At 36.9% G+C, this 25643-nt stretch overlaps 4 protein-coding genes across 6 annotated transcripts; 2 read left to right on the forward strand and 2 right to left on the reverse strand.

Moving 5' to 3' along the window:
• Positions 1–7077: 7077 nt before the first annotated feature.
• On the reverse strand, positions 7078–11971 carry LOC103323634 (nucleolar/coiled-body phosphoprotein). Of its 2 annotated transcripts, none has more exons than XM_008225637.3 (7): positions 11638–11971; positions 11181–11239; positions 10466–10506; positions 9554–10272; positions 8499–8588; positions 8349–8410; positions 7078–7445 (listed from the first exon to the last, which is right to left on the reverse strand). In XM_008225637.3, exons 1-7 carry the CDS (start codon positions 11881–11883, stop codon positions 7340–7342), a joined length of 1323 nt encoding a protein of 440 aa, XP_008223859.2. In that variant the 5' UTR covers positions 11884–11971; the 3' UTR covers positions 7078–7339. The 2 variants fall into 2 exon arrangements, with proteins under 2 accessions (XP_008223859.2, XP_008223858.2); XM_008225636.3 differs by having other exon boundaries at positions 9554–10275; positions 11638–11970.
• A 244-nt stretch (positions 11972–12215) lies between these two features.
• On the forward strand, positions 12216–13748 carry LOC103323635 (large ribosomal subunit protein uL30y-like). The gene is made up of 6 exons (XM_008225638.2): positions 12216–12495; positions 12622–12719; positions 12836–12893; positions 13010–13089; positions 13199–13301; positions 13404–13748. Exons 1-6 carry the CDS (start codon positions 12313–12315, stop codon positions 13617–13619), a joined length of 738 nt encoding a protein of 245 aa, XP_008223860.2. The 5' UTR covers positions 12216–12312; the 3' UTR covers positions 13620–13748.
• Positions 13749–15847: 2099 nt separating this feature from the next.
• On the forward strand, positions 15848–17432 carry LOC103323636 (uncharacterized). 2 transcript variants are annotated; one of them, XM_008225640.3, is made up of 3 exons: positions 15848–15982; positions 16120–16185; positions 16313–17432. In XM_008225640.3, exon 3 carries the CDS (start codon positions 16396–16398, stop codon positions 17191–17193), a length of 798 nt encoding a protein of 265 aa, XP_008223862.1. In that variant the 5' UTR covers positions 15848–15982; positions 16120–16185; positions 16313–16395; the 3' UTR covers positions 17194–17432. The 2 variants fall into 2 exon arrangements, with proteins under 2 accessions (XP_008223862.1, XP_008223861.1); XM_008225639.3 differs by having other exon boundaries at positions 15852–16033.
• Positions 17433–23716: 6284 nt separating this feature from the next.
• On the reverse strand, positions 23717–24344 carry LOC103323638 (uncharacterized). The gene has a single exon (XM_008225642.2). It carries the CDS (start codon positions 24121–24123, stop codon positions 23920–23922), a length of 204 nt encoding a protein of 67 aa, XP_008223864.1. The 5' UTR covers positions 24124–24344; the 3' UTR covers positions 23717–23919.
• Positions 24345–25643: the final 1299 nt, after the last annotated feature.

A 25643-nucleotide genomic window follows, 5' to 3' on the forward strand; every position in this document is an offset into this window, starting at 1 on the left:
CTATAGGGTCATTTACGAGCCCATACCCGATTTTGGGGACATTTATGAGTACATACACAATGTCGCAAAAAATTACAGATCGCCCTCTCCGTTAGCGATTCAGTCATGAAATCCGTTATGTGCATACGTGGCAGTTATGGGACCCTTTTTTTGATGATGTGGATTTCCACGTGGACAAAAAATAAAATAAAATTATTTTACTGTTTAAATTATTTTTAAATTATTTTAATCTCTCTCTCTCTCTTCTACCATAGCCTCTACCACCAAACCCTCCTCCGTCTGATCCACCTGTACCACCAAACCCTCATCCGTATGATCCTTCTCTACCACCAAAACAAACAAACAAACCCAGAAGAACCCACCACTCTCCCCCGTCGCAACCCTCCCCAACATCCACCCATGGCAGCCCGAAACAAAGAAACACCCATCTTCTCCGATATCCCCCTCCCTTGTACAAGGAGCACTACCAGAAATTATGTGTTCGTCAATGGTTTTCACAGATCCAAGCCGGAATTAAATGCTTTCAGTACCAATTAAAAGAAAAGGAAAATATCAGAGATGGAGACTCTTTAATTGCTTTCAGTCATTGAATTTTTGGAGGTTGTGCTAAATTTGCCCTTGTTGTATGATTCAACCCCATTAGTCACCACTTGCTGCTGACTCTGATTCTGATTCAAATTCCCATTCCCATCTACCAAATTCGAATCTTGACCAAACTGCTTGCTTTGCAATTCCTTCATCAGCCAAGTCCGGTCAATCCCCAAAACCATAACTCTCGACTTTCCACTCACCACAAACTCATCCAACTCAAGGCCACTGTTCTCTTCCGCCATTGACCTTAACGCCATCTCAACCGCCGAAGTCGCATTCTGGTCGCCCTCAAGTTTTCTCAAATCGCCGACGAGTCAACCCGCGAAAAGGGCACCCTTTCAAGCAAGCAAACCGCAACCATAGCCCGAACCACAGACAATGGGTTTCCATCTCATCCATGGGGCTGAAGTTATCGGGTTGGGTTGGTCGGCTCGGATTCGCCCGATTTGGAGAAAGCTTGGACTTTCGGTAATTGGGTTTGTGGGTTTGGGTTCAGGGAAGGGAGGCGCTGCGTTCTGGGGTTAAAGGGCGAGTGGGTTCGATTGGTTCGATTGGTTTGTTGGGGTTGGGTTTAGGGTCCAGGAGAGAAGGTGCGGGAGTGAAAGGTCGGCCATTGAAGGTCGAGAGGACCTTGAGAGAGAGATCAATGGTGGGAACAATTACGATGATGAAGATGATGATGACGATGAGGAGTTTACACCAAATGAAGATGATTTTTCAGAGGTGGAAGAAATTGGGAGGAAGGGGGAAGAAATCGGAAGAGAGAATTTGTGTAGAGTTTTTAATTTTTAATTTTTAATTTGTAATTTAATATGATTTAAAAATTATTTTTAACATGTACATAATTTTTTATTAGTTTTTTGTCCACATGGAAGTCCACGACATCAAAAAAGGGGTCCCACAAATGCCACGTATGCACATAACGGATTTCATGACGGAATCACTAACGGAGGGGGCGATCTGTAATTTTTTGCGACGTTGTGTATGTACCCATAAATGTCCCCAAAATCGGGTATGGACTCGTAAATGACTCTATAGGTTAGGGGGTTTACTGTAGTTTGTCCATTAATTAATTTAAGAGATAATCTTTTTTTCCACGTGGCGTGCCCTGATTGGAGACAAAAATATATGCTCCCACACTAATGTTACCATTATAGAATCTTAATGCTGGTAAATGGTAATGTAAAAAATGTTGCAAGATCATGTGAGCCATATGAGCATCCTTAGTTCTGGTAAATATCAGAACCGGACTCCCATCATCTTGCAGCTTCGGCTGCAATCTCCAGTGACAGAAAATGATACTTCTAAACATTTGCTCTTCCCACCGGCATGAAATCCGTCACCATAGTCGCAGGAGAAATGGCACCACCACATGCTACAAGCATCGATTCTGCACAGGAGAGATGGCACTTGTTTAACTCTCTTGCATGCAGAACTGGAAGAGGAAAGCACTGCATGAATATTGCAGCAACGAGTAAAACATTACACTCAAAACTTGTGTGGGTTGAGATTTTTCTCTTTCTGTGCTCTACATCTATAGAAAGAAAGATCTTTTCTAGACAGGGTAAAGCTAAGTAAGAAAACAAAAGCCTTTTTAGTAATTGGTTGCTTTTTCTTTGCTTTTGGTTTTGCTTTCGATAGTTGTTTTCCATTTCTCAATCATTTTTTATAACCTTTGTCAATGGTGCGGCGCTCATCATATCTCATCGTTGAAAATGAGTAGCAACATGATTATTATTTCAACTCCACTGATAGCGGTGGAATGCAACAATAATGCAACAATAATGATTCAGAATTCTAACCTTATACACAGAACTAGACCTCTTGGTTGGGCCAATGCAAGCTTTCAGCTTGCCCATTAGTGATGCACATCTCTTCATACAAAAATGAATCTTCCTTTCTTCTTAGGGAGACTAGAGAACTTAAGTGCACCAGCAAGATCAGTCCGGCATCTATTTTGATTCACTTGGGTGGTCCATTGGTAAACATTAAAAACAGTTCATTTCAAATATAATCATATGCATTTCGCCTACAAAATTAGTTGCTATGCCGTTTTCTGGACACACCTATTTTAATCTTTTTCTTTTCTAATTTTGCTGCCCCTGTTCGCTCCATACCGAAAATGGAAGGCAACAAAAAAGATTCTCATACGCCAGTCCTCCCCTAATTAGCCATTAACAAGATGATGAGAACAAATATCGTGCTAGTGAATCTTGAAGAACCAAAAACGAATGTCAATCTCAATTTACCCCATGGAACTCAAATTTTCCCACTTAATGCTCTAGAACCTTACTTCATGTCCCACTTCATCTCGTTTCGTCAACTTCATTAATTTGCTGATGTGGAATGAGCCCAATTATTTGTTGTATTCGTCACACATTACCACATACACAAAAGTCAATTATTATTTTTGTTTTGATTTTTGTCAAATAAGAAAATTTGAATTTATGGGATTTTAGTATGAAGTATATATTGACTTAATGAGCCATCATTTTAGCTTAAATTGTATTTTGCACTAAAACCGAATTTTCATATTTTGATTTGGTGGAATTTGATTTTCTAGTATTTTTATTTGAATCCAAATGAGGGTACTTCCTTATTTACATTGTAAACGAAAACTCACACACACTGGTACCATTAAGGTTTGAAACCATGATCAGTTGGGAGCACACCAAAAGGGCGAATCTAACTAACATTCCATTAATACTTGTTAAAAACACAATTCATGAATCATGTCCCACCTGAGTGATGGTTTGGGTTGGGCGTGTTGAGGAAAAAAAATCCAAGTCTCAAATGGAATTCTAGGTGGTGAAGGAGAGAGAGAGAGAATGATGTTTGGGCAGGGGTGGTTGTTTGAGTTTTAATAGCTGAAATTATTAAAATGTTCATGCCATGTCAGTAAGTTAAACAGATTTGTTAACAGAGTTGACGACATGAAGCAAAGTTAAACAGATTTGTTAACAGAGTTGACAAAATGAAGCAAAGTAGGACACAAAGTAAGGTTCTAGAGTGTTAAGTGAGAAAACTTGAGTTTCATGAAGTAAATTGAGATCGACATTTGAGTCAACACTTGGGTCCAATTTGGGCCTACAGACGATGTGGATCTAAGGACTGCATGTCCCACAAAATTTAGGGAGCACGAGCACTTCCCTTTCCGCCCTTTCCTAAACCCTCTGTGCATCTTTCTTTTGACTTAAGAGGACTCATTTTCCGTCAGCTTTTTGCAATTTTATGTCTTCAAGCTTAACTTGGGAAACCACATTTTCATCTAGGCAACAGCGGGATCAAAAAAATTTCAATGGGTGGACTAGCTAAAGTTATTAGTTTAAAATCTATTGATTTTTTTTTTTGGTACTAACAGTTTCTATAAAATGGAATTAGAGCCATATTATTCACAAAAGGGTGAATTTTATTTAGAAAAAATGCTTCTCTTTTGGAGATACTTTAATGGAAAAGGATTAAAATTGGTGTTTGGGATAAACTTTGACACCAAATACAAATGTGGAAGACCTTTGATTATGCCTACTGGTGTGGTAGGATATGCAATTATATACTTTTTTTTATTTTTTATTTTAGTTTAAAATATTAAGCTATATTTGTTTAATTATTTTTTTCCCCAAAACCTTCCCTAAGCTACAACATGGGCAACCCTTGGACTAGTTCCGCCCCTGCATCTAGGTTCACAAAACATTTTTATTTTTCTGTCATGTAGTTACTACAACCATTGCCCCCATCCCATATATAAAGACAGAGTTGCAGCAGGGCTAAAAATAACGTGGGACCCACCACTTATAGGCCATGGAGACTCATTGTCAAGGCGGAAACTTAATGACAACGCCAGCAACTACCACAATTAGTTATTTTGTGGACAATCCGTGGCCAACACACCCTTTGGTCACTGATTGTCAATAACCAACATGAATATAGGCCACGAGCTGTCTGGCTTATAATGAGATTTTCTGGTAGTGACTCTTGTTGTTGACTATAACACCAAAAGAACAACTGGTGTGATAAATCTTTTTTCTCTATGTAATTTACTTCATAAACTAAAACTGAATAAATATTATAAATATATTTATGTCTTACTGCCTATTGCCAATTGGTTTCAAGGATACTTGCATTATATTGGATCGGGTTAGCATCAGGCAAACTCTCCATTTTCTTTTTTCCATTGTTGGGTAAACAAACATGGGCAAGAAAAAGAAAAGAGCTGTTTTCAGCATTGAAAACACAAGTATATAGATACACCAGCACACGAACTAAACTTTTTTGTTTCTTTTTATGCTTATATAGCAAACTTAAATACAGGTTCTGCCACTTATTCATTCCACCAGGATGCCATTTGAGATGCTAGGGCTTATAACAGAATGAACTCAAGAGGAAGAGAGAGGGATGAGAACAGAGAGATTAAGAACAATTGCCACAATCAAGATGATACGTTCTCTGTATTATCTGCAGAGGAATTGACAATTAATTAATTACATATATTAGAGAGGAATTGACAATTAACATTCTGGCTGATGAATGCCGCGCTTGTGGTTAGGAGGCTTCTAAGGCTGATGTAATGGGATCAGCTGATTTCATGGGACTGACAGATTGGATGGGATCTGCTGGTGTAGTATTCTCTTTAGAGCTTATGAGACGAACCACATTTTGATAAAACAAGCTACTAGATCGCTTGCTAAGCCCTCCTCTTGGACATAGAAGCATTCTTAGTTCTGCTAATTTCACTGGTAAATGGTAATGCAAAAAATGTTGCACGATCATGTGAGCCATATGAGTATCCTAGGTTCTGGTAAATACCAGAACCTGACTCCCATCATCTTGCAGCTTAATCTGCAACCTCCAGTGACATCAAATGATACTTCTAAACATTTGCTCTTCCCACCGGAGCGAAATCCATCACCATAGTCGCAGGAGAAATGGCACCACCGCATGCTACAAACGTTGATTCTGCACAGGAGAGATGGCTCTTGTTGAACTCTCTTGCATGCAGAAATGGAAGAGGAAAGCACTGCATTTTTTGTTGCCCTCTAGGATGAATACTGCAGCAACGAGTAAAACATTACTCAAAACTTGTGTGGGTAGAGATTCTTCTCTTTCTGTGTTCAACATATATAGAAAGGAAAGATCTTTCTAGACAAGGTAAAGTTAAGTAAAAAACAAAAGCCTTTCTGGTAATTGGTTGCTTTTTCTTTTACTTTCTTTTCTTTGCTTTTTGAAAAATTGTCAATGTTGCGGCTCTCATCGTTCACATTGTTGAAAAATGAGTAGCAACATGATTATTGTTTCAACTCCACTGATAGCGGTGGAATACTGCAACAATGATTCTAAGTTAACCTTGTATGCAAAGAAGTTGAAAAGTAATAGGATCCTTACATTAAAATAGCTCCTACTATCTTGCGGGCATAGCTTTTTGAGTTCATTTGACACGAAAACATGCCCTATGCTCATCTTGGGCTTTGCATCTTGAAGTCATTTGACTTTCTTACATAAACTGTTTGCGGCTAAGCATCATATTTTTGCATCTTGGATTTCACAGTTTAATTGTAGCCAACCATAGGGAATTTTGGAAAGTAGCCAAATCTTGGACATGTTCATATGCCATGAAACCCAAGTCAATGGAAGCACATCTGTCAATGGCCTCCCTGAGTCCATGCATCTGTCTTTCACTTCCTTCTCCGCCCACACATTTCATTGAAGAGCCTTGGGCTGTGCAGGATTCAATCCAATCTGTCAAAACCGACTAATTCAATTTAATCCACCAAAACCCAGAATCAATGTATGGTTTACAAGATTCATCTACTCACCAACACCAGAACCCAAGAAAAGAATCTTAAGAATACGGTGGGAAATGCTTAATGGAATAAAATTGCACAGAACTGGACCTCTTGGTTGGGCCAACGCACATATTTTCTTGCAAAAATGAATTTTCCTTTCTACTTAGGTAGACTCTAGGGAACTTATAACTGCACCTGCAAGATTGATCCAACATCTATTTCGATTCACTTGGAAGGTTCATTGGTGAACATTAAAAACAGTGCAGATATAATCATATACATTTTCCCTAAAAAATATCTATATAACGCTGTGTTCAACCTTACATGATGTCACACACATTCATACATATAATAACCTATTATTTATTATTATTATTATTAAGTTGAAGATTTAAATATAATATTACTATTCTTTCTTTCTTTTTATTTTCTAAAGATTTAAATAGAAATAAGAACTTCACAAAATAAGGAAGAGACACCCAGCAATGGAGAATTGCACTGTATGCAGTAATAATAATAATAATAAATGGAGAAGTGGACTGTTGGCAGGCTAACAAGGTAGCCAAGAAGTTGTGTAACCATGGAGGCTAAAAACGTCTCTTCAGCTACTAACACAGACATTTCGTTTGCTCATCTTGTAACCACGGAAGTTGCAATGAAATACATCGGATCTCAAACCTGAGGGTAAAAGAAGAGAGATAAAAAATAACAAATAGAAAGGATTCTTATGACCACCACTAGTTTGAGAAAAAATACAATCAAGGACTGGAGCACGCCTTCAATATTTAAGAAGGAAATAAAGAGGCTCATCCCATAAAAAAAAACATTAAGAAAAACGTGAAGTTCAAAATAAATTCTCAACATGTAGAAGCCCTTTCATTGAAAACTTGTGCAGAATATAAAAGACGCAGGTGTTTCTGCAAGCGAATACTGTTTCTGTAAACTTGCGCCTCAGGAAAGGTTTCCGGTTAATCTTCATCATCATAATTGAACTTGACTGAGTGTGACTGCTGATCAATCTGCCCTCCTCTGTATGACCCACGCTTCTTCTTAGTCTTTTCATGACGAAAATCCCTGCGTAAGATAGAGATTTAGGTTCTACACATTCAATTGAAAGCATAATTAAGAAACAAGTGTCTAGAGAGCACAATGCATTTTAGTGCGTGCATGCGCATGTAGGTGTTGTGTTACAGGACAATCAGCTGAGAACATTTTAATTTACTGAACCCCCTTCCATTCTTCATCCAAGATGATTCCCAAGAATACCATTCCATTATGTATGCTAGTGTTTCCGTTAAAGAGACCAATATGGGGGGTTTCTGTTCAAGTGAATAAAGACACAAGCGGCATTTAAACTTAACTTTTATCACAAGTCAGGTAGATGGCCCTTTTTTCACTATGAAATATAACCCCATTCTAAAGCCATCATCTTAGATGATCAATATCTACCCAATTAACACCCATGTAACTGTCAGTCAACCAATAACTTTTGCACAGCTTGACTCCAACTTACATCAAATAACTCTTTCTAACCAATACATTTGAAGCCTTTCACTAAACATGACCAAACCATCTCAAACAATTCTTCTTCATAACATTTTGTCTAGGATTGGTGGCATCCCCACCTAATCGTAGATATATTGATTGTTAATCTTTTGTCACTCATTCATATATTGCAACTACACTTGGCACAACTCAGTTCAATGGGCATATTGGTTTGACCTTTTCCAGTGATGTGCATTTTTTTATAATTACCCAACATTTTTGTGCCACCAAAAATAGTAGGCCTTGTAGCAATCAAAGAACTAGTCAACTTTCATAGGAGTTGTATAATCATGAAATACTTTGTATCACTACTTTTACTTTATTTGTGCAAAGGGAAAAGCAAGATGATAATAAAAGAGCATGAAAAACACTTTGAAATACAACAATGTCTTTAGTTAACATTAACAAACAAGTGGCAATCAGTATACACACCTTCCTCTAACTTGCCCAAGAACTTCCTGTGCTTTTGCACCGTAGCCAATCTCTGCACCATCCTGCACAGAATTGAGAGTGAGAAAATTAGTGGACACACAAATAAATACAGGGTGGAAGAAAAAATACAGAAGCCAACCAGTCTCACACCTTTGCCCAGTAAGAATTATCCCGAAGCTTCTCGTCTACGAATTCCACCTCCTCAGCTTTTACCCTTTGAAATGCCTTAAAAGCCGTTGGCTGCAATAACAGCATTTATAAACATTATTTAAACCTTTAAGCTACATCCGTATCGTGCAAAAAGAGAGAATAGAGAAAGGCAACATACATCACTCCAACAACAACATCATCAAGCACTGCATACAAAACCCATGCATACGTATAAAGCACAGCAGTTTAGAAGTTTCACAATAAAAACCTCCTTTGAAATGGCTTAGATCCAAAAAAACATGAAAAAGGAAAAGTACATTTGACATGCCATGTAGCAACCAGAGTCTCAAAAGACGCCGCATGAATCACTCACATCTTAAATAGTTAATCGTTACAAAAATCATTAAAAACTTCACTTCCCTAACCATCTTACATTACACTTTCAATAAGACCATCTACATCAAGTCATAAAACCCTGGGACCTTTCAAAACCATAAAATCAATACATTATTAAGTGTTGCATGCAATAGATAAAACAAAATATACCAAACTTCCTTCGTCTTAGCGTTACTTGTTATATAATTGGGTGATAGCATATATGGCAGCTCTAAAAGGGCTAAGGCCCAACAGAGATTCCCAAGGGGACATACCATTGAAATAGATTTTGTCCAATATACAAGATAGTTGAATGATGGACATAAGGATGTGCTTTTTCTGACCATCAAGGAATCTTGAATAAATATGGATGTGTTTTTTCAATGCAGAAATGATTAGTAAAAATCTAACCCTTCTCAAACTTTGACAACTCCTAACATACTGTCAGGTCATAGTAAACATGTATTTAAGCATTTTTATGATAGGAATAGATTGATTTCTTTTAGTCAGATATATTATAAATAAGATCACAGCTTTTACAAATAAATGGTGTTTCACATATAATTCATGTAGCAAATTGGCAAATGAGGAGCAGTAGAAATCCATACAGAGGGGATACAACTTCTAATCTCAAATAGTTCACAAGCATGCTTTCTCATACACAAAGATCGAGGAAGTACCTCATCAGAACCATCGCGCTGCTTCTTCATGCTTTTCTTTATCGAAGACTTCTCAGCACTTTTCTCTAGGTTCCCATTTGCCTGGCCATCAAGCTGCGTAACAGAAGCCTTTTGAAACACATCTGGACCAACTTGACCACTTTCCCCTCTACTATCTTTACCAGCATTTTCAGCTTTTCCTAGGGACGCATCACTATTTGCTGGTTGCTCACTTCCCTTGGATGCTTTTAAACTCTCTACCTTTCTGCGCTTGGATTCTTCATCTTCTCTGTTGTCAGCAGGCTGCGAATCATTTCCTTCAGACTCTAATCTTTTTCTTTTCTTGGACCTTTTACTATCCTTACCGGTAGCATCCACATCTGATATCTTCAAATTATCTTTTGTAGAACTAGTTCCATTTGTATCTCCTATACCAAGCACCTTCACATCCTCACCATCTAGACTTTCAGAAACCAAACCATCTTTCTTTTTCTTCTTACCATTATTAGGTTTGACACTCTTCTCATCCACTGGAATTTCATCAGCAGTTGATTTACCAATTCCATTTGCATCAACAGAATCAGAACTTGACTTGTTCTTCTTTTTCTTCTTATCCTTCGGTTTCTTCTCTGTCTCAGAATCAGAAGCAAGTGAATCAGAAGCTACCTTAGATTTCTTTTTCTTTTTCTCCATGCAATTCTTTTCAGTCTCCTCCAACAATTTTTCGGGCTCCTTTACGTCTACTGTGCAGAATTGACAAGTCTAACATAAGAACTTATGTAAAAAATAATAAAGATATAACTATATCCTGCTCATGCACACACATTCCCATACGAGAGAGAGAGAGAGAGAGAGAGAGAGAGAGAGAGAGAGAGAGAGAGAGAATTCTGATTAGATCATGCATATCAAACATATTTATAAATTCATGCATACCTTTCTTCTTCTGGCTGTTGACATTTGTGACTCCATTATTACTACATAACAGAGAAGCACAAGTACAATTAGAATAGAAACTGAAAGTTAATGATTAACTAAACAGCAGCATGAATGAACCACCAAATGCATTGAGTATTATGGTGGTCTTCCAGACAGCATTGAGACTCTTTGCATTGGATTTCATGCCAGTGATTGTCATCAACAGAATTCTAGGATGTTGAACAAAAAACCTATGATAATCATCTAAATTACGAGTCCCTGACAACTTTTGTTTTAAAGATAATCCTGTAATTTAGAACCACTTAACGAATTAGCAAAATCTATCACAGTAGTGATAACAATTGATGTCATACTATAGAGAACACTACATAATCATCGGATCACAAATAACTATATCAGGAAAGATGAGCATAACAGTACCAATGTTGCTACCTCCACATCGTTGAACTTACAAAAATCAGAAAACAAAAGTTTTAGAAATTTATGCTGCCCAACAAAAACTGTCATCTGGAGTCAAAATACTGAGTCATGCCCTTATTCAGAAAAATAATAATAATAACAAACTGACACCCAAAAAGCATGGAAGTGAGTAGATTGAGTAAAGATTTAAAGAATTACTTCCAACTTATTGAAGATGATGTTACAATTGATGACCATCTTGATTTAAATTCTTTAAGAGACAAAAAGAAAGTTAAAAGAATTATCAACTTACCACATCAACTTGCAGTACATTTCTTCCAAATCCAGTGAAGATTCCTTCAGTCCGCTTTTCTGCAAAAGGGTCAATAACCAATTTTGTAATAAATTCAGTATCAATCAATTTATACTCTCTAATTTCGTTATCAAATTTCCCAGCTCCATCTTCTGAGACAATTTTACAAACTCATTACTATTTAATCATAATATATATGGACCAGCGCAAAAAAAAACATCATATAGATATGAACTGAACTATATTGGCAACTTAAACCTCTACAATGGAAATAACAGAAGGTCCAAAACAAACGGAAGGAATGATAAGGAGGAATCCTACAATCATTTAGGGTCTATTTGGTTTTCAAAAATTGTGTCTTTTAGAACTTCAGAGTACGCATCAAAATAAATTCCATTATGCTCTGCATTTTCCTCTGTTTTCTAGGCAACCAAACAGAAAATAGACAGCTGCCCACCTCGATTTGAGCTTCGGACCGGAACTTTTTCAGGGTTTTGGAGAATCCATTGCTCTCCAGGAAACGAGCCACAGCATGGAGGAGTGGACCCTTTTGGCCGGGACTTAGAGTTTGGGTGCTGTCGCTGGAGATATTGGGCTTACTGTGCTTCATATTTTCTAGGTTTGCGAGCTGAACTTGGCGGGGCCTGAAGGCGAGAAGGGTAGGGTTGATAGTGTCCTGCGTGCTTGTTAGGGACTTGGGCATGCGAGGCTTCTGAGCTCTGAGCTTATTTGGAGGGAGAAAGCTCCAACTCCAAGAGAGGGTTTAGGAGGAATTAGGGTTTATTTTGTGGCAGTGAAATTAATATTCGGGCCCGAAATTTCGTAAAATTACGAACACTAACATTTTATTTGTTATTAGTATTACACGGAGGAGAAGGAGAAAATAATTATTCATATTAAAAAATTATTTTTCTCAAATTTCTGTAATTGTTAGGTGTCGTTACCTTATTGGTCATAAACATGCATTCACTTTTATCTCTTTATACTTATCGCACCCGATTATAGTCTCCTAAAACCCTAAATTCTATTTCTTCGCTCCTTCCATTTCATCTCTCTACCTGCAGCCGCACAACACCTCCTTTGTCTTTTAAACTCTTCTTCTTCTTCCTCTCTTCACACCAGTTTTGCAGAGATGGGCGAAGAAGTGAAGGCAGGGCCAGTGGTTCCAGAATCAGTGTTGAAGAAGAGAAAGAGAGAGGAGCAATGGGCTCTTGCCAAAAAGCAAGGCCTTGAATCTGCAAAGAAGAAGAACTCCGAAAACCGCAAGTTGATTTACAACCGGGCCAAGCAGTATGCCAAAGAGTATGATGAACAGGTACATATACAATACCCCATCGTTGAATATTGTTCAAATCTTCTTTTTTATTTGTCGGTCTTGAACTTGATGTTTGGATTTGGATTGGGCTCTGATGGTTTGGTTTTCCTGAAATTTATTTGTCAGCAAACGGAGTTGATTAGTTTGAAGCGTGAGGCGAAGCTGAAGGGTGGATTTTATGTCAACCCAGAGGCCAAGCTGTTGTTCATTGTCAGGATTCGTGGGTATGTATGCATTTTGTGACATTGGCTATGGATTCTTCTACTTGGTGTCTCTTTGGTTGAGTGTTTGTTGATTATGATTTTTGTCTTCTTGGGTTTTTATTTTTTGAAACGTTCAGAATCAATGCCATTGACCCAAAAACTAAGAAGATTTTGCAACTTCTGCGTTTGAGACAGGTAACACCTCAATTGAAGTTTCATTTTTCTGAAATGGGTAATTAAATTAGGCTAATTAAAATTCATGAGATAGTTAAATTATCTGATTTTTCATTCCTTTTTTCTGATTGTTGTAGATATTCAATGGTGTCTTCTTGAAAGTAAACAAGGCCACATTGAACATGTTGCATAGGGTTGAACCCTATGTGACTTATGGGTATGCATTTTTCTTTTTTGGAGCTTCATAGACTGGTGATGGTTATTTCCAGGTTTTTTTGTTTATATATTTAATTTTCTGTTAATATATATTAAGCTGTGGACTTCAGGTATCCTAATTTGAAGAGTGTCAAAGAACTAATCTACAAGAGGGGTTATGGGAAACTTAACAAACAGAGAACCGCTTTGACTGACAATTCAATTGTTGAACAGGTTTGTTAACAGAGTATATGATTAGTAAATTAAATGATATCTGGATCAAGTTTTCCTTGAACACATTTGCATCTATTCACTGACATGTTTGTGAAATCACAGGCTTTGGGTAAGTTTGGAATTATCTGCGTGGAGGACCTCATCCATGAGATATTGACTGTTGGACCTCACTTCAAGGAGGCAAATAACTTTCTCTGGCCATTTAAGCTCAAGGCTCCCCTGGGTGGTTTAAAGAAGAAGAGAAACCACTATGTCGAAGGTGGTGATGCTGGAAACCGTGAAGATTACATCAACGAGCTCATCAGGAGGATGAATTAGGTTTATGCAAGATATTGATATTTTTGTTTTCCAGATTGAGGTGTTTACTTTCTTTTATCTTGTCAATCAACTTTATCAGACTTTTAGTTCCCCTATTTCATTGTTAAATTTAAGTCGTATCTTTACAAATGGTTTTCCTTGTCAGTCTTATTGATTTTCCTTTCCCTGAAATGGTGTGGGATGCAAATTTCAAAGCACTGGATTCTCCGTATTAGTCATTTGAAACAGTGAAAGCATTTCAATTGATTACTTGCTCTGTTTGCCTACCCTTTCGAATGGTTGATATCAGCATTATACTATGTACGACATAGCAGTCTTTATTTTAACAGGAGTGGGAGACTATCTCGTTATTGAGTTGGTATGAAATGCCAAGTTTCATTCTGACCTAATGCTAATGGTCTTTTGAGATTGTTTCTGCAGCTGTATGTGTTATATGACAATTGTGGTTAAATGCGTTCAAAAACCGCACACTTACGCTGCCCCAACATATTCTTGCAGCCTCTAATGAGGGATTGGTGTATAATACATCATCTTTCTTAGGGTTGGCTTTAAAACTTGTAATTCTTTTTTGGTTACAATGGAAGGGAATCAAACACTTAACCTAGTCTAATCTTAGTCGACCCCATCATTTTCACCCCTTACTCTAATCCAAATTCTACGAGACTATTTTATCCCACACCAATAGCTAAAGCTCCCAAGTGTTGAAAATAATTGCATCAATTCGAGTTTCCCTACTTTAAGAGCATCTTCAATATAGTAGCAAACTAACTCTTCAAATTAAAGTTTGTTGACCTATGTGACAATTTGAAAAGGTTTATTTGTTACTTTAATCATTTATGCCCCAACATACTCTTCAATTTAATTAATGTCATCTTATGGAAAATAATAAAAATTTGAAAACATGTAAAGAATGTGCATGTATTTATTACCTGAAAAGAAAAAGTGCATGTTTTTAACATTTTCAAGGTAGATTTTGTTTTTTCATAGTAAAATGAAATATTTTGAAAACCACTGCTCAACTTAGTAGTTCTGAAGAGAGAGAAATAGGTTGCATCTTTGATGACTGAGTTTGACAATTGTGTTGGAGAGAGTTTTGATAATGTGACTCACCTATTTAAGCATTCCAATATTACTAAATAGGCTGTTGATGCTCTAATATCACTGATATAAAGTAAAAACAAAAATTATATAATAAAATGAGGATAATATGGTAAATTCACACTTTAAGAATTAATGCTCTAATATCACTGATACCAGAAAATGTCATTAGTTAATGCAAACATTAAGAATTAAAATTATTAATTAAATGAGGATAATATGGTAAATTCACACTTTTTCATATTTAACAAAACTAAAAGAAAAATCAGATAATGGATCATATTTTTATGGAACACAACTACCCATTATTATTATTTAATTCTAAAATAAATTTTTGATTTAAAAAAAAAAACCTCTAGCAAGCATGGAAGCGCATGTGGAGAGGCTAGTTTAAATAGTGGACATGTTTTGTGGGTTTTGCAATCAATGACATGTTTACTAATTTGTAATTGGATTATGATGAATTGAATTGAGGAGAATTATATTCTGGATTTCTATTGAAGTTGTTTACTAAACTATATGAATTGAGGAGAGTTAGATTCTGAATTCCTATTGAAGTTGTTTATTAAATCATATGAAATTAGGGTATGAGTGGTACTAATTACTAAAATGTCCTTATTGTTGGGTTAAAATATATGGCAAATTTGAAAATTTAAAATTATGTGAGGATATAATGGGTATAAAAAAAAAAAAAAAGAATTCCTAATGGGTTAGTTATCCATGAATTAGAATACCTCCTCACACTCAAGAATTGAATTCCTCCAAAATCATGAATTCAATTCCTAATTTTGTGTGGGCCCACTTACTTTTTAATTCCTTGATGTGAAATAAATGTAGAAATCCTCCACAAGTGAAATCTAATTCCTGATTAGTAACACTACAAACTCCCACCTCCCAAAGTTTAAAACATTTTGGATATTTTCTTTTTTCAAAAAGTTATAAAATTCAATTAAGGGATCATCATTTGACCCACGAGTTCACGGGCCAATGGAGTCATCAACCCCAACAAGAAAAAACCCGGCCCAACTCGTTGTGGGCATGGTCCGCTGTTTAGTGGGCTGGACTTAGGCTTGGGGTCTAACCCTAAATTTTTTTACGCTTTCCTCAATTTAGCGAGCATTCTCCCATTCTGAAATCTCGAGTTGTCGGCTTGACTTTCTATTTCTAGCACTTTAGGGTTCCGAAATCAGAAGATTTGATCTCATTCTCGGTTTCCCCTGTTTAAGTCTTAAACAGTTACAACTTTCCTCTTCTTCTCTGTCACTGTGAGTATTGAGCCTTGAACTCAAATCCTTCAAAGCTTTTGAATTTGCACTGTAAGTCTGTATTTTTCATTCTCTAACATGCTATCTTTGTTGTTAAATTTGGTGTTTCTTTTCTTATTCTTCATTTTTTTTCACAGATTTTTTTTTGGTTCCTGAAAACAAAAGGAAAGAGAAAGGGGATGTTGTCGGCCTTGTAGATACAGGTTTGTCGAGTTCCTTTTTTTATATGAATTTGTTCTCTTACATCGAATAAGATATGGCTTGTGCAGATGTTCCTTATTTGCTTCTGATACGTGGGTTTTTTGTTTGTTTATTTTCTTTTTTACGCAGAGTTTTGTTTTGGTTTATTTTCTGGTTCGTGGTTTTGCTGCCGTCCAAATTGGTTGTCCAAATTGAACGTTGTGATTTAGAACATGTCAAGTAAGAAAGAAGAAAAAGCTGAGGCTGCTGCTGAAAGGATCAAGGCTGCAGCCTTGACTGCTGCAAAAGGTCTTAGTCGAGCTCAGGCTGAAAGGGCGGCAGCTGCTGCTGCCCGCAATGTTAATGCTTATGGGCAGAAGGAAGAAGGACCCAGCAGATGGCAGGAGAAAAGGGAAGCCAAGAGACAGATGTATTTGATGAGTACTGAAAAGGCAGTGAGATTGGGTGAACGAAAAGACCTCAAGTCAAATGTATCTACCATTGCTGGTGCAGCTTCACAATGCCAGAAGTGTTATCAGCCCGGGCATTGGACATATGAATGCAAGAACGAACGTGTTTACATTTCGCGACCGTCTAGGACCCAGCAACTCAAAAATCCTAAACTGAAGATGAAGGTCTCAGAATCCTTCGATTTGGATAATCCAGATAATATTAACAAGGAAGAGAAGAGTGAAAAGCAGTCAAAGAAAAGCAAGAGGAAGCATCGGGCAACTTCTGATTCTGGCAGTGATAGTGAGGCTTCAGTGTTTGATACTGATGATAGTGAGGCATCATCAGTTACAGGATCTGATTATTCTTCAGAGGAGTCTAGTTCAGATTACAGTTCATCTTCTGATTCAGAAGAGGAAAGGAAGAGGCTCAGAAGGAAGAAAAAGAAGCAAAAGATGGGAAGGCGGCGTAGAAGGTACAGCTCATCATCTGAATCTTCTGAGACAGAGTCAGCTTCCGAATCCGATTCTGATGATAGGAGGAGCCGGAGGAAGAGCAGGAGACACAGCAGAAAGCGTTAAATTGAGGTGATGGAGCATAAAGGAGAGCGCTTGTGTATGGTTCAAGATATGTTAAGTTTTGAATTAGTTCATTGTAATTTTGGGGCTTCCTAGATGAAGGATTATCCATGCTGCCAGTGTGGAGTAAAATAATCTTTGTAGATGTTTCTTGTGATTTCTTTCTTTGTACTCTTGCTTTATTTGAACTTGCACTGTACTTGGGGTTTTGTTTTTATAGATCAAAGTTTTTATTTGTTAAATTTCCATTGGTTTTTTTTAACTTTATACAAGGAAGCTGCGATTTTGCATTGATACGGGGATAGGTCTAGGCCCCTGCCTATCCCTAATTGGGTTCCAATTTATGTTTTTGCAGAACAATATCCTGTACCCAATAGAGGACAAGGACCAGAGGATCCTCCTCTATGCTTGCCGCAACTGCGATCACCAGGTAGCTCATTCTTCTTATGCCCCCTTGGATTTTAATTTTGATTTTTAAAACAATATTCTGCGTTGTATGTTTTCAAAAGTCTCCAATTTCAGTGCCAAACCCACGTGCCTCTATGTAATATGGACTCCCAGTTAACCTTTTGTTCTTCTACTACTCAATACTTACTGCTACACTTGCCCTAATGCATCATAATCTCATTTTTGCAAATAGGATTAACATATGAAGCTCTTTTCAGAACATTGTCCCATTCTGATAACCACTTTTTTATGGGAGAGTTCCCATTAGCTCTTACTTCTTTCTTTATGGGCATGCAAAAAATTTGTACACGGCAGAAGAATCTGATTATTCAGAACTTCTTCTCTTATGGGGTTAATTTCTAGAAGCTTGAGTCTTCGGGTTGCTCAGTGCTCTAATCACTTTGCTGTACTGTAGGGTTTTATCATTTCTGATTAAAGGTCCCTCCAGAGTTCCTCCTTTGTTTAATGTAATTATTTACTTAAGCTCAAGGCACCCCTGGGTGGTCTAAAGAAGAAGAGAAACCACTATGTCAAATGTGGTGATGCTGGAAACCGTGAAGATTACATCAAAGAGCATCAGGAGGATGAATCAGGTTTCTGCAAGATATTGATATTTTTGTTTTTGAGATTGAGGTGTCTACTTTCTTTTATCTTGTCAATCAATTTTATCAGACTTTTAGTTCCCCTGTTTCCTTGTTAAATTTAAGTGGTCGTATCTTTACAAACATGATTTTGTTTTATTTTTCTTACCTGGAAATGTTGTGGAATGCGATTTTCAAAGCACTGGATTCTCGATACTAGTCATTTGAAACAGTAAAAGCATTTCAATGCTAGTCATTTGCCTGCCTTTTGGAATGGTGATTTTGGCATTATGCAAAGTATATATGTATGACATTGGAGTATGCATTTGGTATTCCCATGGGTGCCTTTCGGAATGAAAAAAAATCATACCTTGTCCTAATGCTGGGGTTAGATTTACCATTCGCCATGTTTTGTTGAGATTGTATAGTACTTGTGCAGCTGTATGTGGTATGTTGTTGACAATAACTGTGGTGAGAGAGCTCTATGTGGTACTTGGCGTTGTGTAGTGTTGTGTGTTTTTAGGATCTATTGTGTCTTAACCTTTATATTCCATCTCTCTCTGTCGTCTGCCTTCGCAATCACAGGGCCTATAAAAACTCCTGTTCTAGGCGTAGCAGCTCTTGCTAAGGTCATCAATAAAACTCTAACCACAGAAATGGCAGGGTTTTCAAGTAAGAATTACAAGAAGCATCCAAGTTTTGCAATTGAAACTTTAGCTTAGCAAGGCCGTCAGCAAGCAAGTTGCTTTCCCTGTAAATTAATATTCTCTCAAAACCACACCCTTAAGCTATTTTAACATAAGTTGAAATCAAGGATTTCGATGCTTTTGTAAGTTGAAATCAATTTAAAGGGAGAACCCTCGTAGCTTGTTGAGCTTTAAGTGTCACAAAATTTTACTTATCTTGTAGCTTTAGATAAATTTTACTTTCTAGTATGTTAAAATGAAAGAGAACCGAACATTTTTCTACAAAGCAATACTATAAACTATTTTAATGTACGAGTAGGGAGATTGAACTCGGATGTAAGAAAGTGGATATACAATCTTGGTAACTAGCCTAATCCACATTTGCAAAGAAAACAAACATTATATGTCAAAGTGCCTGTCCCATACGTGTCGCCTCCTTGGACTATGCCCTACAGAGGAGACACGTTGTGTTAACACCTATACCTGCACTGGATTTATCTCAAGCCCACAGGCCACGTGTATACTCTTCTTCTTTTCTGTTATTTTCTTTTATAAGAAGCCTCATGGATTGAAAACTACGTACACATCCAACCCAATAGACATATACAATAAACCCTAATATTTTATACAAAGACGGGGGCAATGGAGGCTCACAAAGACAGAAGAGAGCAGATGATGGAGGAAGAGTCAAAGAGAAAAGAAGAAGGAAAGAAGAATGGTGCTGCTGGGTCTGCAGAAAGCTTGTGCAAGAAGAAAACCAATGATGGATTTGACCCAGCGGCCAAAGCAATCATTGAAGAACGCATAATCAGCCATGAGGGTGAAGAGGGTGGTGGAGGAGCTAAAAACCCTGATGATGTTCTTGCCTTTTCCAGATCTGTTCACAAAATTGACTCTTCACTTGAGTGACTGAGTGAGTGATTAGGGAGCGTGACAAGTTTTGTGTTACAGTGTGTGACGTTTTGCAAGATTCAATATCATCGCATGTATATTATTACGTGGACGTGTATTATTATTATTTTTTTATTTTTTTTTATTTTTATTTTTTGGCACTGAGGAATTAAGTACTTTATGTTTCAAGTTTACACGAAGGATTTATAATGTAAGTGGTTAATAGTAGTTACTCATGTATTTGAAGTGGTTAATAACAGTTACTCATGCATTTGAGGTCGAGTTCCTTCTTCTAGTATCGTTGGTATAAAAAGTAAACAAATTAAATAGAAAAACCCTCCATATTTAAATCGTGGACATGTTCTATGGTTTTGCAATCCAACAACTCCAAAGCTAAAATATTTTTTTCAAACTCAAATACAGATGCTAAAAATAACTTATTCCCAACTCAAATACGGCTGGAGTTATCGTATACTTATAAGCGAAATTGAAATTGAAACCACTTACAAGCAAAATTAAAGGAGGAGAAAATCGAAACATATAAAAATTGAAATACCTTAATACAAATGAAACGACGAAATCGGAGAAGGAGAAAATCAAACCTAGAACCTAGGTGAATTCAAATCCTTATGTTTTTTTATTAATAAATTTAAATAGAGGTCTGAAATAAACATAAGTTTGATTGCAAAGACAACATTATCATTGGTTGTCCAGAAAAAAAAAAGTAGTAATCACTTATTGAAGTAGCGAAGGTACCAGACCCCGTGCCAGACCCCATACATGTCTTGTCCTGAAAACATCGTGAAATTCTTTTATGAACATATTCCCTCGACTTTCTCCGATGGGAACAAAAATGTATGGCTGGTTTGAAAAGACATAAACAAATTAATAACATTTGTTACAAATGAAATGGAATGCATCAATCAAAGACAAAGAGGTACAAATGGGATCCAAAAGTTCACAACCTAGAACAATTTCCTCTGAGTCATCAAATACGAAGTAATAATATATAAAAAGGAAGTTTTCCATCACATAATTGAGAGGATATGATCAAATTCTTGGCCATGCCAAATGGTACTTTATATATCCCACAGATGAATTCTTCGACAGACAGACTGTTATGGGACAAGATCACTTGATGGCTATTCTTTCTCTCTGTTTGATGAAGAAAACCCCCCACAATCCCAGGAGAGCATGAGGTATGAGATCTTAAAGTAAATCCCAAACACGTGGATCAAACCCACAAAACTACACATAAATCATTGGTTTGGCCTTCGACTAATTACCCAAATACTAGTTACGTTCTTCTTTGTACCTTCCCCTTCAACCTTCTTCCTTTCACGTTTCATCTTGTAACATGGTTTTGCTAGCTGATTGGAACCGTCTTCCTTTCATGTCACCATTTTAAAGAACATTTGCAATAATCGATCAAATTGGGAATCGTTTAGGCATCTAACTGTTACCAAATAAATAGACAAACCTAGTGTTAGTATTATACGCATTAAAATCATCACAATGTTAATTGTTAAATTTCAGAGAGAAGGGCTATCAGCCCACTACTACTACACTGATATTGTCTCCAACTTAACTATCTACAAAGCCCAGTAGGTGTGGGGTTTATCACAAAGGGTCTTGGTGTTAGTAGGAGTAGAACCATTTATTATATAGAACTTTCTATTTTGTTAAATTTCCAACGTGGGATTACGTGTTCTTCAACATTAATCAAATAACTAAAAGATCTTCAGCTTGGTTGATTTTTTTCCTTCTTGTGGACCACTAAAAAACTAACTACTTATAATGAACACTTACTTACGACAGACCAAAAAGGCTTCTCACCCTTTACCCCAATTCATGATTTGTACTTTGATCCGTTATTCAATTCCACCAGAAGTCGCTGCTCACTTCCTTAATTCTAAAAAAGCTACCAAAACACTTGGGTTGAGGTTTCCCATGTATTATAGTCTTTGTTGCACGACGATATGCAGAACCATGTGACCAGAAATTCAATTGGAAGTAATAATTAAGAAGGGAAGTGGCCATGGCTGCGGTCCAACCTTTCGCTTTCTTTCATATACCATTTTTATTATGGAGCACCTTATTTTCTTCTTTAAGCAGCATTACAAACTTCTTCAATGAAATATCCCCCACTTCACAGTCAGTTGAGATAATATTTCACCTTTTTTAGTTATTTTTTTAAAGGAAAATATGAAGTTCCATTTTGTGTATGTTAAATTTAGGAGTTTAGATGACATTATAAGGTTAAATTGTTTGTTTAAAGTTACGACAATTCATGTATGCCAAGATTTGCATAAGAAGGAAATGAAGAAAATAAGTGGATTGCAAATGACTCCTTGTATATAATCGTTTCAAATCTATTCCAAATTTACTATATTTAGTTATTTCAAATACATACAATCTAATGTTCTCTAATTTTTTTAAACAAATTTAAACTTTCTTTCAAGTAGCTCCATCCAAACAAAGTCTATACGTGTTGAAGTTGAATTACTTGATGTCAATTATGCATTTTGCAGGGAGAAAAATAATTATACCTTTTCTAAATTTTGATAAATCATACACCTTTTACATGGAGAAAAAATCATTATGCCCTTTTGGATGGTTCAAGATGGAGGCCTTAGTTTAGTGATTTTTAGTATCCGCTTTGTTGAATGAGATTCTAAATTCAAATCTCGTATACATACGATCACTAAATACCCATAGTCTCATTTAGTGTCCATTTTGTTGAATGGTTAGGAACCGTCCTAGTTTGATAGTATCTTAAAATCGAAAAATAATTAGTGTTTTTATTTTCTGCCATGGAAAAATAATTAGTGTTTACTGGAAGTGTAATGTAAGTCGTTCGGCCCCTTCACTCTAATGCATGCTTAAATATGGCAAACATTGAAAAATAAAGTGAAATCTCATCCACTTGTGCAGATAGACGACAAGGGTGTGGTTTGCATCCTGCTAAAATCATCCAATCCTAGTGGTCCGATTCGTAACCACCTCACCTCTTTGTCTGTTTGCATGTATAGTTTTTAACTTTAACTTGAGCTCACACCCACCATATCTGACTTTGGCCTAAAAATGAATCAACTTCTGGCTCTGCAGATAATGGAGAGGTGTGGTTCAAATCTTATCGAAGAATTACATCATTGGCAATCAACGCTAAGGATTCCGAATTGTGCATTTAACCGCATTTTACTAAGATTTTTAATCATTCTAATAATCTAACGATCTAAAACATGACACGTCAAATTCCTAATGCTATATCCTTAACGCTGTTAATTCCAAACAAAAATAAAATAAAATAAAATAATTTGCCAGTCAAACCCTCCTAACCCATTCGGATTTGATGACATGCTTGTTTCTCAAAGTTTCTCCATCTTCAAGAATACTCAAAACTTCTGTCACATGTCTTTTTCTTAATGAATATTCAGTTGGCCAAAAATATTTAAAAAATTAATTAATTAAAATTAAGGCCTCCTCGTTCCAGTTCCACCTAGAGAAATCCAGGCGGGCTTCTTTCCTTTACAAGTTGGTAGTCTGGACATTTCCATGCCGAAAGATTTTATGCAGAAGGAAAGTTGTGGCCGGCGAAAAAAGAAAAGAAAAAGAGTTGGTACTTGGTGGTAGAAAACCACAGTACGGATTGTCCATTTTCAATATTCCATCCCCTGAATCGAAGGAAAACATAGAGGAAATGATTAAATCTGGTAAAATCTAACCATAATTCTAAAATTCATTTTTGCACATTCACTAATTATTATGATTAGCAAAGAAAGGCATACTAATTACTAAGGATTAGTGACCGACTTCCCTCTAAACATATTAAAACTTAAAGAAAACGGAAACCACCCATCTTAATTAGATCTTCTTAAGCTCAGAATCATAATATATATATAAAAAAACAGACCCAAAACATTTCAACCAGTAAATAATTTACTGGAAAATATGCATTCAAATGAAGAACCATCCAACAATCATTTTTACAACAAAACCCCATGGTTCCTGAATCCCATCGTAACCCACAAGGGCCACAACTAAAATCCATGAGAGAGAGAGAGAGCTTTAAGTTTCTTGGTCTCTGCTACTAATCGTATACGCTGGTGTTGTTGAACTTGTTGTTAGTAGTACAAGACCAAGCGCCTGGCACAGAGAGTGCAGAAATACTTTCTCTTGATCTTGAAGCACATGGGCAGAAAGCAAAGCTTCCACTGGGCCTCAACATCCACAGCCTGCACCTTGCCTCCACAGTGTGGGCATGATCCAGGGGCTTGCTGCCTCCCCAGCTCCTTCTCTTCCTCATCACAGACATACACCAACCACATTTTTCTCCTGAGTCTTTAGTTTCTTCTGATCTTTGTTTCTTGGGTTGGTCTTCACCAAAAGGCACGGGCTTTTCTCGGATTTGCTTTTTGATCTTGCTGAGTTGGTTCTTATGGGGCAGCTTTGTTTTGATCTGGTCTGGGTTTTTTGAGAGATCGGGGGTTGGAGTTTTGGACAATTAATGTGAATCCAATAAAGAACAACCGAACCTTGTCAGAGTACTTATAAGGTGGAATGAGACTTGGCTTAGTTATTTTATTATTTTATTTTAGTTCAGGAAAAGGATATTCCCCACACAAGTTAAAAAACTTTATGGCTTTTACCTTTTTCCTCCAAAAAATAAAAAACAACTTGGTTTTACCTTTACTTTTATACCATGGTCTCATTTAGCTTGCTTCTACATTTTTTATTGTTGTTTTGTTGAAATATAAGAAGTAGAATTCGACATCTTTTTAAAGTATTGACAAATACTTACAGATTAAGAGTTAGAGGGTCAGTGGTAGAGGTGTTTGTTTGCAGACCCCATGGTACAAGTTCCAATTCCATTATGTGTGGCACCCCCATCCTAGATTAGTTGATCGCTTTATTTATAACAAAAATGCACATCAATGCTCTTTTTTACTGGATTAGACCCGTTAACTTGTTGTAAAACAAAAAAAGTTATTTCTTTGCTTATTTTTTCTCCTTTACATATTGAATTGATTACTACCCACCTAATTGACTATGTATGTGGGTGGGGACCAGAATATATCAATGTTCAATTTGAGTTTCTTTTTTTGGTGAGTTTGGGGATCGGAGGCCCCATAACAAATATAAATAAAGTCACTATTCAAGACTGTAGATTGTGACATGTTTAATTAGGAAAACCAGTCCAATTAGGATTAGAATACTTACGAGGTGAAGGGAGAGTTTACACAAAATAGTCCGTGACCCAAATTAAAATAGCTATATTGTTAACAAGGTTTGTTTTTTTAATGGAATAAAGAAACAATGTTTTACTTAAATTTAACCTAAAACTATAATATCGGAGATTCAAACTTAGATGCACAATAAGAAGTACATCCGCTCTATTCCGATCTATCCAACTTAACTAAATTGGAAGACTTTGATGAAGAAACTTATCAAACAAAAGAAGAACAAAAGTCATATTCCGTGGCCAAACAGTAAAACCGAAACTCCCCCTCCTTACAAATTCTGACACATGACGTCAGCATCTGGGGAAGTTGTCAGCAGTATTGTGAGGGTGGGCCCGAGGATAACGTCAATATTGCAGATCCACGTGTTGTAAGGTCCATTTACCACAGCGCTTACCCCATGGATTCCGTCACTTTCCAATAGGCGCGTTGGCACGTGCCACGTGAACGCAGAGTCTGACGGCTGAGGAAACCCCCAAACGGCGTTTTGGTGGCGAGTTTGTAAACGTAAGCACCGACGCAGGTTTGGAGGTGCGTGGAGCGGGTGCCTGCATTCTGCTTTCTCTTGGTTGTTGCACTGTCAGATTTGAGACCGTGCCTCTCTACTG

This window comes from Prunus mume, linkage group LG2 (genome assembly GCF_029339155.1).
Source record: "Prunus mume cultivar Tortuosa linkage group LG2, ASM2933915v1, whole genome shotgun sequence".
NCBI classification, from domain to species: domain Eukaryota; kingdom Viridiplantae; phylum Streptophyta; class Magnoliopsida; order Rosales; family Rosaceae; genus Prunus; species Prunus mume.

Excerpts from the sequence above, each read along its gene's own strand:
- LOC103323636 (XM_008225640.3), top strand. The coding sequence starts at position 16,396 with ATGTCAAGTAAGAAAGAAGAAAAAGCTGAGGCTGCTGCTGAAAGGATC.
- LOC103323638 (XM_008225642.2), bottom strand. The coding sequence starts at position 24,123 with ATGTGGTTGGTGTATGTCTGTGATGAGGAAGAGAAGGAGCTGGGGAGG.
- LOC103323634 (XM_008225636.3), bottom strand. The coding sequence starts at position 11,883 with ATGCCCAAGTCCCTAACAAGCACGCAGGACACTATCAACCCTACCCTT. Across the intron at positions 10,276-10,465 it reads CAACAGCCAGAAGAAGAAAG|TAGACGTAAAGGAGCCCGAA; the intron begins GTATGCATGAAT and ends AATTCTGCACAG. Across the intron at positions 8,411-8,498 it reads ATAATTCTTACTGGGCAAAG|GATGGTGCAGAGATTGGCTA; the intron begins GTGTGAGACTGG and ends AATTCTGTGCAG.
- LOC103323635 (XM_008225638.2), top strand. The coding sequence starts at position 12,313 with ATGGGCGAAGAAGTGAAGGCAGGGCCAGTGGTTCCAGAATCAGTGTTG. Across the intron at positions 12,720-12,835 it reads TTCATTGTCAGGATTCGTGG|AATCAATGCCATTGACCCAA; the intron begins GTATGTATGCAT and ends TGAAACGTTCAG. Across the intron at positions 12,894-13,009 it reads AACTTCTGCGTTTGAGACAG|ATATTCAATGGTGTCTTCTT; the intron begins GTAACACCTCAA and ends TGATTGTTGTAG.